Raw genomic sequence first — 12,903 nt, 5'->3', positions numbered from 1 at the left:
TTCGTGACTGCTTGGATCTTGGGCAATGAAAATCTTGCATGAAATATCCTCGTCCCTTGGGTGAGCACCTCTTAGACATATGTTGCTTCCCTATTTCTTTTTCAGTCAACAAAGCCGTAAGCAGAGGCCATGTTCATCAGAATCAATGCATCTTACAGTTTAGGGAGTGAGATTCCTACCTTTCACTTTCCCCTCAGTCTCTGGTAGCGCATCCCAAGATGCAGCGACAACTGTAGGTTTGCCATTGACTGGCCAGACGTTCAAGTTTTCAGGAGCTGTGGTAGGGGCTACAAAATGACAAGGAAAGAAACATTTTTAAATGCCTTACCGGACATTCTATGTGTAAATAGCACATGGTCTCTAGGTACACATTTTTTTAAATTGAAGACCTACTGTGTTAATTTTTATTATACCTGACAGAAAATTCCACACTGGTTCTTTGTGTAATATAGTGATTTATGTCACTACAACAGTTCATTTAGTGAGTTTAGACCTATCTAGGGAAATGGTCTTAGTAATTCAGAATTTCTTTCATTGCCAAATATTGAAATATACAAAGAAGATTAAGATCCAGTTCCAACTTCTTCTTAATGAAACTTTGAAAGACATAGTTTAAGAGAAAAGAATGGTAGCCTTGGATACAGACCAAAATTTTTCCCAGAATCAAATGCAACCTCAGCCTCAGGAAAGCAGAGGCTCTCCTACATGCAAGAGCCATCCATCACCTGGGGGCATTCACGCACACAATGGTGACTGACGCATGCTACACACTGGGATTTAATGTGCTCCACATGTCAGAACAACATGAACAACATGCTAGTGGAAAAGGCCAACAAACGGTAAAACATGGACCCAAAAAACAGTTCCTTAACTTCTTTGCATGTACGCATAGAAACTCTACCAAAATTTAGGATTAACGTGACTTTCAAAAATGCCCACGCTGGCCTTTGTCACTATTGGCATCTTACATTGTCTTTAAATCTTATTTTGGGTGTAATTCCCAAATTGAAAATTCAAAGGCCATTTCAAATACAGACCAGATTCTGGTGTTCTTTGGAAGACTGACGTACTCCATTTGCCATCTCTTTCACCCTGTGAAATACGGACTGCAAATTCATACACAGTGTCTGGAATCAGGTTCTCAATCAGCACACGCCTGTTAGCGATCTGCTTATAATCCCACCTGGCCAATTCCCCCTTCTCTCGATAGCGCACGGTGTACTGTCTGTAAGAAAACACAACACAATGATCTGTCCAAATTCTCTGCCACTCAACACTAGATGCCTTGCTGTTTTTCCTTCCTCATAAGTGATGACTTTGGGAGGTAAGTTAGAAAATCAAAGAGGAGAAAAATCTAAACTTTTGACTATGTTATTGGCTCAAAGTTCCAAGCAAAGTTGTCTAAAGTGGGAGAAAAAAACAGAGCTTATTGTCTTTTCAAGACCAAAAAAATCTTACCGTTCAAAAGAGCAAGCAGAGATTACAAAGGGAAGAGAGAGAAGGGAGACAGCTTTTATGAGGCAACTACTTTATCAGGGATATGTGTTTGTGTGTGTGTGAGTGTGTGTGTGTGTGTGTGTGTCTGTATTTGTGTCTACTCAAGGCACTAGTAGGGACCTGGCCCAAGGTTATCTCAGCTCTCCAGAAAAGAAAGACAAAAAAGACTCATTTCATCCCAAATCAGGCATGTTTTCCACAGGTTCAGGAGGAACGGGAACATGTGGTTTTGAGTAGACTTACTACAGTGAAAAGGAGTGAAAATGTGAGACAAACAGAGCAGGACAGAGGCACCTATAAAAGGAACTGTGGTGCATGGTTATCGGGGGAGAAATACAGTATGACCAAATATGGACAGTTCAGCAACCCCTGACAGTGGACACCCTCAACACTCTAAGAGCTGCAAACGCCAATTATTAGATTCCCTTTCAAAGAAATTGTCTTTGTGGCCTCTTTGCAGTAGAAAGCATTTGATACATTAAAAAATGTGCTATTTGTTATACTGAATATGTCAAGAGAAGATTTCAGTTGAAGACACAGAACACCAATTAACACAACAGTTCTGCTAAGAAAACTCAAGCCTTCTCTGGTTTCAGCAAGATGTTGGAAATCAAAGTCCAATGGTAAAAGGAACACTTCATGTTGAAGAAGACCATATGGCTAGGGAGAGAATCGCTATGAATCTTCTGAGGTCTTTCAAAAAAAGCAGCTATCTTTTTTACTAGCAGACAGTGAAGGAAACTATATATCTAATATGAATAATCATTTATATATGTATATATATAATGTCATCATATCCCATTCGTTTTAAACTATATTCCCCTTTCTTGGTTGCAGAGAGGTTGAAAAGTTAATATATAATAACCAGACCACCACATCTGTGGCTTTCTCTTGGTTACTTAATGTATTCAGTCGTAGAAATAAAATTTTCATGGCTATACTAATCTACCACTAACTAGAAATGATGTTCACTAGTGGACTTTTAACATAAAAATATTTTAACCTTATGATTGGTTTGCCTTTTATTGCTGTTGCAAATGAATATAAAAGGCAGAATAGCATAACATCATGGTTTAAGAGAAGATAAGGTGCATTTTGTTATGTATAAATGAGCCAGACATGAAGCAAGTCAGTGTTCAGCAAAGTCTAATGAGGAACTACGAAGTGTAAGGCATTAGACATTGTCCACCACTCTACATAAAGTCCATCTAACAGTGACTCTTCCTGGATCACAGGAGGAATGGTGAGACTCCTCCCAAAGTGGACCCTGTGCATGAACAGAACATCAATGAGAGAAAGCAAGACACAAACACAGGCAAAGAAAGAAATGGAATCTAGGAAATTTCCAGACACAAGATAAATCACTGAGCAAGTGAGATGTGAATTCCTGCTGTGTGCACTACACACGAGGCCCCGCTAACATCTGATTTGTGGGAAATGCGTGAGCACACTTGGGATTAACTAGATTGTCATAGAATATTTACCATTCAGCTATTCAGCTACAAAAGAGACCAGCATTCATGTAAGTCAGAAAATAAAATCATTAAATACATGTCTTTTCAGGGCCAGAAAAACCCCATCTCTCATATATAAAGACAAATAAATAAGCAAAAGTACCTTGATGCAACAACTTTCTTCTGTTTTTCCAGAACAGGATCCACCCAGGACACAAGCACAGACTGAGATGACATAACCCGGACGCTGATGTCGTCAGGTACATCCAATTCGTCCTCTTCTGAAATGACAACGAGACCAGAGAAAGGCTTTCTCTCACAACAGGTTCTGCCCTGAGCTCCTCAGTCCTTGACAGGCTATTATTCACCCTGCATAAGTTTTAGATTGCTTGTGTGTAATGTAGACAAAATGAAATTGATAGAAAGGTAAACAATTATTGGATTGGTCAGTGTAGAAAAACAAAAATCTCCGTCTTGCATTTCTTAAATACAGGCTAAGAAATGAGCATTTCGGCCAGGTGCGGTGGTTCACGCCTGTAATCCCAGCACTTTCGGAGGCCGAGGCGGGCGGATCACGAGGTCAGGAGATCAAGACCATCCTGGCTAACACAGTGAAACCCCATCTCTACTAAAAAATATAAAAAATTAGCCGGGTGTGGTGGCGGGTGCCTGTAGTCCCAGCTACTCGGGAGGCTGAGGCAGGAGAATGGTGTGAATCCAGGAGGCAGAGCTTGCAGTAAGTCGAGATCATGCCACTGCACTCCAGCCTGGGCAACAGAGCGAAAACTCTACCTCAAAAAAAAAAAAAAAAAAAAAAATTGAGTATTTCACTTTAAAAGCTGCCCAACCCAATCGACATATAAAACAGTACAAAGGGGATGCTTTGCCTAGGTGAAAGATGTCCAAGTAACTCAGTGCTTTCTCAATATACACTGTAAGTTTCTGGAAAATAATAACATTTTCATGGGAAGAAAAGTTTAGGAGAAGGAAAGCTCAACTCACATTTCCTTGATGATCATGGCATGAAATGAAAATTCTGGTTCAAACAACTGCAAGATTCACATTGGGTTTGATGTCCTCACATTTTAGAAGGTGTGAGTCCAAGACAGATTAAAACATGTTCAGATATGAACTAGAAGTCAGTTTGCCAATTTCTTACAGAGATTTATCTTTGTTATCAATAGAACATATCACAGTCACAAAGCTTATAGTCTTAGTTCAAAAGACTCACAAGATGTCTTCAATATTACTCTGTAGTCTCTTGGGTTTTTTGTTTGTTTTAGTTTTTTGTTTCGTTTTTTCTTTTCACTTTTCAGGGACCGTGTTTCAAAAGGATGTGGATTTTACCACCAGCAGGGGAAGGTGAAAATATTTAGCCTGCTAGAAAAGTGATATAGGGACTCATCCTATGGCAGCAATTCATCAATAATAAGAGAGAAACATTGTATTTGTGGAACTTCATACAATGTAAAAAAGTATAACTTTCATTTTATGTTGTGAACTCATGAAAATAATTATGTTGTAGATTGCCTCTTTAAATTAAGGTATGTGGTCCAGAAAAGGTACCTGTCATTTGTTAATGTATCAGGAATATAGAAAATGCCTGTGAAGGGACGTGGGAAATGTAACCGTGTGGACAATGATCAGGCTCTCAGCAAACCACTATGATGCTTTTTCTGAGGATTCTCAATGCCATTTTAATGCAAATATAGCTGAAATAACATGTGTGTACTTATCTTGCATGCACCACCTCCCGCCTGCTCTTCCTTCTCTCTCACGTCGTTCAGTGCATCACCCAGGGCAATTTAGGCTTGGGTCACACTGCACCTTTACTGGAATGAACGCTTGGCTGCTCCTATCGCAGCAAATCTACTGCACAGTGAAGTGGCTCAAAATAAACAGTGAAATGTATTCCATCACAAGAGCACTCTAGCCTTTGCATATAAAAGCAGCACGCTTACACCCAAAATGTGACCACATTTGCCCTGTTATTTCTTTTAGCCTCAATAAAATTCATGTAATTCATCATTCAGCCAGCATCATTTGGAAACAACATAGCATTCATACCAGACTATGGTTTGACCAAATGCATCCTTAGAAACATACCTGAAATCTTTCGCTTTGTTAGGGCAGCCCTGTAGACTGGTTGGCTCCGGCCCTGAGAGTTCATGGACTGCAGGGAGACCACATACACGGATTCCGAGGCTGTGGACCAGGGAGTGAGGGATGAGATTCTGACTTCCATTTCTCAGGAACACACATCCCCTGGGGCTGGAGCGGGGGTTCTGCATTCCTCCTCCCCTTCCCCTTTTTCCATTTCCTCTTTCTGGGGGCATTCCCACTTCTTGAGGACTATGAAGGGCGAGCCCAAGAACTGCAGGAATTAAACTCAAAAAGAACACTATTATGTTAGAAAATAGGGAACTGATTTTTACCAGTAATTCCTGAAAAATAGGTTTCTACCTCATCAGCATCAAAAAGAGATAAGCAAAAACAAAATCATCAAAAAGAGATAAATGCTTTAAAAAAGAAAAGAATAACACATTTACCCACATAATTCCCCCAATTTCTTTCTACTTCCAAAATTGAGAAGAGGAGGTTACTCTGTTTTTAATCTGTCACCAGAAAGAAAGAAGAAAAGAAAAGAATAGCCAATGTGCAACATGAGTAGCCCAGGTCTTTCTTTCCCTGTGGAATGCTGTGCCCTTCAAAACTAAAATCCTCAAAACAGAGTCTCTGAAGATTTGCTAACAGCACATGGAAGACTTTAAATGTACCCCTTATTTCTGGATGGTTCTTTCAGTCAGTTCTTGCCCGCACCCTCCGAGGGTCCCACTAGCATGCAACTTAGCCTGAACTTGAAAATTGAACAGCTGGTCCTTGAACAACACAGGTTTGAACTGTGCAGATCCACGTTATACGTGGATTCTTTTCAACCAGATGCAGATAGGATTGTATTCCAGAGGTGCCAAACCCGTGCACAGGGAGGGCCAGCCTTTAGTGTACGTGGATTCTGCAGGGTCTTGAGTCTGCACGGATTTGGGTATACTCAGGGAATGCTGGAACCAATCCAGTGTATACCAGGGGCCATTGTATTTGGAGAAAAAAATGCAACGATGGAACAAAACTTGTCCTCTCAATTACTATGGAATCATAAAGTCTGAGACCCAGGTAAAACCTTTTTTATTTTTTATTTGACCTTCTTATCTTACAAATAAGAACATAAAGCCCTAACAATTGAGTGACTTGCCCAGGGTCACACACTTAATAACTTACAATCTATCCTGAATCCAAAATTGCTAATGCCTCACTCCAGACTCTCTGACCAAGGCTCCTGTTGGAGCTTTAATCTTTTCAAGAATAAAAATGAGGCAATCTGGCCTATTTCTAGTGCCAATAGTTATAATATCAGGTAGGACCTAAGTAAGTTAACGGAAGTGACACTAAGATCCTAAGGGGAGCTGAGAGCACGCACTCTCCTTCAGGCACTGCACATGTTCAGATGGCAGCAGGAAATCCCTCTTTTGTCTTTACAAGCATGTTGTGCTAAACGTGAAAGAAGACTTGTGTTCAAAATTCTCACACAGAGGGACTGTTTATGGACAATGAGCTGCTGTAGAAGAATCAGAGGTTTCAAAGGAAGAGGATAATATTTGACAGCCTGCTCTCTACAGAGAGAAAGCGGGTGATACTCTAGCCATAAATGAGTAAATTATTTATACGGAGGCACTCGGCACTCACCTCTTATTCTACCAGAAGATTTTAAAATGTTTTATAAAAGGGAGGGAATAGTTTGTAACACTTGAATGCACCGAACATCAAACTAAGCTTCTATATGGAGGAGTCACTTCAGATCTGTTCATTACTCGGTGCTATTGACAATGGAATCTCGCCAGAAGTAAACAAACAAACAAACAAAAATGGCCATTCGACCTCACAGTCCAGGGACACATTGTAAGTAACTAAACATGGAAAGCAGTGTCCCATCATTTCTCAAGAAACGAATAATTTCCCACAACTGAAATTTGTATATGCCTTCAATGTATTTCTTAAAGTTCTGAGATTTTTTTTTAATGCCCAGATTTCTTGATTTGCTGCACTCTTGAAACTAAACTCGGCCCAAGTTTATCATTAAGAAAAAGTTTTATTCTGCAGTAAACACAATGACAGCTCTCCCCTGTGCTAAGCTTCTCACGCGCGCTTCTTCATTGAGTCTCAACAAAGCCCTACGCAGAAGCTACTGTTGTTGTCTTCACTTCACAGACAAGGAAACGGGCCCACCCAGATCTGCGGGCACCAAAGCCTGGCTCTCAATAACTGCAGATGAGGAGGGGCAGGTGCAGAGCTGACCAGGCCACAGCCACCCAGCAAGCTGTCTCTTCCTCATAGAGATATGATGAACACGCAACGGTGTCAAGATGACCTCTTTCTGTGCCCCTGATTACTGAATAAAGAGGGGAAATGGCCGGGTGAGGTGGCTCACCCCTGCAATCCCCAGCATTTTGGGAGGCCAAGGTGGGTTGATCATTTGAGGTCAGGAGTTCGAGGCCAGCCTGGCCAACATGGTGAAACCTTGCCTCTACTAAAAATACAGAAATTAGCTGGGCATGGTGGCAGGTGCCTGTAGTCCTAACTACTTGGGGGGGTGAGGCAGGAGAATCACTTAAACCCGGGAGGGGGAGGTTGCAGTGAGCTGAGATTATGCCACTGCACTCCAGCCTGGGTGACAGAGCAAGACCCTGTCACAAAAAAAAAAAAGAGGGGAAACTGAAATTCCCAAAATGGCCCCCACATCATCAGCCCAGTGACCCCAGGAACCCCCAGTCAGTGCCACCACATTTGCCCACTTTCCGACCTCAAGTGTGTAATGGACGTGGCACAAATGTCCTCCCCCACTCCCACAGCTCCTTGGTGACTTGTAGAAGGAAGTCCCTTGCTCCCTCTCAGCTCCTCGTCCTGCAGCCTCCTCTCCCCTGACAGTTCCACAGCCCCTCCGGCTGCAAGTCTTTGCCCAAATGCCACCTTCTCTGTGGGGCCTCCTTTGACAGTCAGTTCAACACTGGTGCCTCCCTGGGATCGCGTCTGATGCATGAGATGCCCAGTAAGACGTGTTTAGTGACAGAGAGTGGCTCGGAGAGTGGCGCTCCACTGCAGGACATAAGGCTCACCCCTCAAGGTTCCTTAGCATGTGACCACTCAGTAGTACCAAGGGTTCTGTGGCCTCTCTGGTATAAACGGCTTGAAAATCCCACGCAGGATAAGTGGGTAGACTGGCTTCCCATGACACGGCAGGTCCACTCCAACACCGCGAGGAGAATCCACTTCACCCATCCTGCACCCGCTTTTCCCCGCGACGGGGCAAGCTTCCAGGAGCCCTCCTCCTCACGGTGACCTCTTACATCATTCACGGTAGCAAGTCTAGTGCTTTATATGTGTGAAAATTTAAGAGCTAACTCATTTTACCAGAAGCCCAAGAGGCTGTCCGGTCCACCCAGGTGGGGACCGGAGCCCACCCCGATCTCAGGTCCAATATTTGCTCACGTTCAGGCAGCAAAAAACATCCTTCCACTATGTTCCGGTGAGCCAGCAGTTCACCACTGAAGAAATAAAAACAACAACAACAACAGATCCAGCCAGTTGAAACACTTGTTGATGCTAAGTGCCACTTTAGTGTGTGCCTTTCCCGAAAGGCTCAGAACAAAGCAAGCTGTGCGTTGAAACAAAGCTCCCCTGCAACAGCGGAGATGCAAAACCAGGGACTCTATTTCCCTGCTGATATGCCGGGCAGAATTTGGCCCGCATCACCAAAGTACGGTCAGCTCACCTGTGTAGGAGTGGCTCAGGAAGGAATGACTGAAGGGTATACAAATTACTCTGTGGCTTCAGGGGGTTGAGTCTCTAATTCAAGGTCTTGCTGCTAATTCTAAAGTCATGCTTGGCAAAGCACATCACTCTAGAGTTTCTACTTTTGCTTCCTGCATTCCCTTGACATTTCACATGCCGCTGCAACAGAGGGGTGGCTGGTCTCCTTTTTGCTTGAATAGCTGGAGTCCGTACGCTGGGCTGGCTTTGACGCTGCGCCTGGCTCTCTCGGCTGCCTATGCCACCATGTGGAGACCATGTAAACACACAAAATGCCATGCGGCCAGCCCGTGCCTGGAACACCCACCAGGCAGCAGAGTTCCTCCAAGACAGTCTTCAGCAGGTGGCTGAACAGCAACAAACAGAAAAGGGACGTCCTAGGCTGTATCAGGGAAGGGATCTGATGTGACCATCCACCCAATGTCTCCACCAGATCAAATCCAAACTGCTGATATGCGGGGTAGAATTTGGCCCGCATCACACAAAGTAGAGTCAGCTTACCTGGACCCAGGGGGCTGGCCTCGGAGGTACTGAAGAGCACAGAGCTGCTTATCCAGGCTCCGAAATGCATGGCTGTGCCTTCCTCAGAGTTAGGAGCGCTCAGAGCGCCTAGGAGTGTGGGCTCGCCGGGCTTCCGTCCAAGCAAGTGCTCTGTTTCCGAGCCAGCCTTGGCTGTTTCCTGAGCCACTGTTTCTCTCTGTGCAGGCCGGCATCTCTCCTCCTAGGCAACTCTCCCCTCTCCTCCTTTACCACGCCCTTGTCTGATCTCATCCATCTCAGTCTCACTGCCCATCCCCCTCCTTGTCTGAAGGATTTTACCTTTTAAGACTAAGTAGGTGCCACGCAATGGGTGCCAGGCTGCCTTCTCAGCAGCGCATCCCCACATAGCACACGCACCTTCCCCACCGCTCCCACCTCCAGCCTCCACACCACGGGGCAGGAAGCTGAGACCCTGACTACAGGCAAGGGAAGAGACCAGGTAAGGGAAGCGGCCCCTCCAGATAAGGGAAGAGGCCCCTCCAGGTAAGGGAAGAGAGGCTGGATCTTTCTGGATTCTTCTAGAAGGCCCAATCAATCACATCCTTTTCCTTGCTTGAGTACTGAACTGATTAGAAAATGCCAGAACAGTCATTTGTGGGGGCTGAAAGCCCCCTTACATGACAGTAAGTAAGAAGCAAGCTGGAGAACATGGGGCAAGTGTACTTTACATGGAACCCAGAATTAGGCTCTCTGCTCAAGCAGCCCTGGGCCCTGCGTGTGCTCTCTGTGGCCCGGTTTCCCCACGAGGGGCAGAGATGAAAGGGCCCAGTTATGCTTACCCCATGCTCCTTCCAACTCACCAATGAGAGAAGCAGGGAGCAGGGGTGAGACGGCTCTTGGCACTATCTCCACAAGCAGGAAGCATCAGGCCCGAGGGATAAGTCGACAAGTCGTGCCCCTCAGAGAGCCAAGCCTATGTCCGCTATCCAGGCTTACGGATGAATACGGCCTGCAAAGATCAGAACTCCCTCCAGGCCAGAAGGAGCACATAATCTCTTCCAGTCACAGCAAAGGTTCCCATCAGCATTCCCTGGCCAGTGCTTCCTTTGCCCAATAAGGGGCTGGACAAAAGGGAGGATGGCCTGTGTGATGGTTAACACTGAGTGTCAACTTGATTGGATTAAAGGATACAAAGTATTGGCCTGGTGCAGTGGCTCACACCTGTAATCCCAGCACTTTGGGAGGCTGAGGTGGGTGGATCATCTGAATTCAGGAGTTCGAGACCAGCCTGGCCAACATGGTGAAACCCCGTGTCTACTAAAAATACAAAAATCAGCTGGGTGTGGTGGCACGTGCCTGTAGTCCCAGCTACTCGGGAGGCTGAGGCAGGAGAATCGCCTGAACCCGGGAGGCGGAGGTTGCCGTGGGCCAAGATTGCACCACCGCACTCCAGCCTGGGAGACAGAGCAAGACTTCGTCTCAAAAAAAAAAAAGATACAATGTATTGACCCTGGGTATGTCTGTGAGGGTGTTGCCAAAGGAGATTAACATTTAAGTCAGTGGGCTGGGAAAGGCAGACGCACCCTCAATCTGGGTGGGCACAATCTAATCAACTGCCAGCGCAGCTAGAATATAAACAGGCAGAAAAATGTGAAAAGAGAGACTGGCCTAGCGTCCCAGCCTGCATCCTTCTCCTGTGCTGGATGATTCCTGCCCTCAAACATCAGACCCCAAGTTCTTCAGTTTGGGAACCTGGACTGACTCTCCTTACTCCTCAGCCTGCAGATGGCCTATTGTGGGACCTTGTGATTGTGTGAGTTAATACTTAATAAACTCCCCTTTATATATGTGTGTGTATTCCATTAGTTCTGTCCCTCTAGAGAACCCTAATAAAGCCTGACTTGCAGTTTCACTCAGTTACCATGTCTCATCTTAATGGGACCCAAGGCCCAGTGTCCTAGGATTCTAAGACAAAGCTTCAAAGAACAAAATGACAAAAACAGCCAAGATGACAAGATTGGCCCTACTCTCAATTCCAGGAAAATGGCCTGACTCAAGGAGTCTGTGCTGTCGGATCAGGAAGCAACTGACAGGCACTAGGAAGGCAGCCTGGGGCTGCCACTAACAGAAGGTTAAAATGATGGCGTCCAGGATGGAGATGGAAGAAACAGTAGAGATTCAAATCATTGTAACATCTGGCAAGTGGACATTACAACTAAAATATAATGCTCTGTCATGAATGAGCTTCTAAATATTGAAATGATCCCAAAGACCATGGAAACATTGAATACCAATGAATATGAAACTCACCTAGCTTTTTAATTTCGTGTGTCCGTTCATCTCTTGTCAGTGGAACATAATTCATCTTCCGGCCACTCTCCCCGTAGCCCAGGAGAAAACCCCGTGATCTGCGTGGACTCTTGGCTCCAGACAGGCGTGGTGCCTTCCACGCAACGGACAGCCTGTCATCTGAGGACCGGACACGCACACGCAAGGGCTTGTTGGGCACTTCCTTTTCTTAAAGAGGGCAGGACACAAAAGTGGTTAGACAGTAGACCACTTAGAGTTTGCCATCACGTACATGAGGTCTTCAGACCCTGAGCCTCAACAATTAGCTGCTGAGCTTCAAACATGCATTTCTTGGTAACTAATTCTAGTAAGGACATTTTTCCCCCAAGGGTATCAATACTCTTAACCACATATTCCTCCCCACATTTCATACCAAAAGGTCTCAAGAAATTAAAATAAAACATTCCATGTTGTGAGACTGCCCGCCAGAAATCTTGGATGTTTTACAGTGTCCCTTTTTATCTATTTCCTTTTGTCCCCTTTAGGCCAAAACTATATATTCTCTGGCAAGAGCTAAAGGTCAGTATAAAAATATAGCAGAGAGACATTATGTGCTATTTATAACTCTCCTCCAGAAAGCTTTTTCACTGTAATGTTGAAAAGACGGGCTTTCCTTGCCTTTACAATGAATCATTAACTGATTTCTATTTTGGGTCCTAATTTTTCTTCCATGTCTAAGCCTTGCTCCTCCAGACAAAGCCTGGCCATGCTACACCATCGCTGCTATCCTCTGTGTCTGTTGTTTTTTTTACTTGCTACATTAATCAGTTTTGAGAAATCTCTTGCTAAGCCAGTTAATCTCAAGAAATGCCCTCACTATAAACTTTCCCAAAGCAGTGTATTCTGGTGATCAATACTTAGTGTTTAAAATTTTGCTTGTATATCAAATAAGAGCTGGTATGTTTGGAAACAAGGGTTATGGATCATGTGACTACCACCTTGCCCTCTTTTAGAATATGCCACTAACCACATTGTAAGCCCTCATTTGGGGATCCAGTTAGGCTAAGGAGCACCTCTTTAATTGTGTAAGGCAGTTAGTTCCCAAGCATTCTTCCTCCATATATACATTAACCCCATCACCAATTCTGACTAATTTTATTAGACTGGAAAATTCCCAGCTAGGCTAACATTTCAACACTAAGACATAAAAACAAAATCTAATATCACGATTTAGCATGCCCTTCAAGAACACATAAATCAATAGCCTCTGGAGATGCTGAAATGGCAGACACCTGGTTCCAATGTCCTGAATCTAACCAAA

At 44.4% G+C, this 12,903-nt stretch overlaps 1 protein-coding gene across 1 annotated transcript in view; it reads right to left on the bottom strand.

The window, feature by feature from the left end:
- FNDC1 (fibronectin type III domain containing 1) overlaps positions 1-12,903 on the bottom strand; it is a 102,214-nt gene that overhangs the window by 44,845 nt on the left and 44,466 nt on the right. The window contains exons 5-9 of the mRNA XM_034963178.4: positions 11,604-11,810; positions 5,058-5,156; positions 3,115-3,232; positions 1,038-1,225; positions 180-287 (exon numbers count right to left, since the gene is read on the bottom strand). Of these exons, the coding sequence (XP_034819069.4) occupies positions 180-287; positions 1,038-1,225; positions 3,115-3,232; positions 5,058-5,156; positions 11,604-11,810 (720 nt within the window). The remainder of the gene's footprint in view (positions 1-179; positions 288-1,037; positions 1,226-3,114; positions 3,233-5,057; positions 5,157-11,603; positions 11,811-12,903) is intronic.

Source organism: Pan paniscus, chromosome 5 (genome assembly GCF_029289425.2).
Source record: "Pan paniscus chromosome 5, NHGRI_mPanPan1-v2.0_pri, whole genome shotgun sequence".
Lineage (NCBI taxonomy): Eukaryota > Metazoa > Chordata > Mammalia > Primates > Hominidae > Pan > Pan paniscus.
This window is presented reverse-complemented; position numbering and strand designations above follow the sequence as displayed.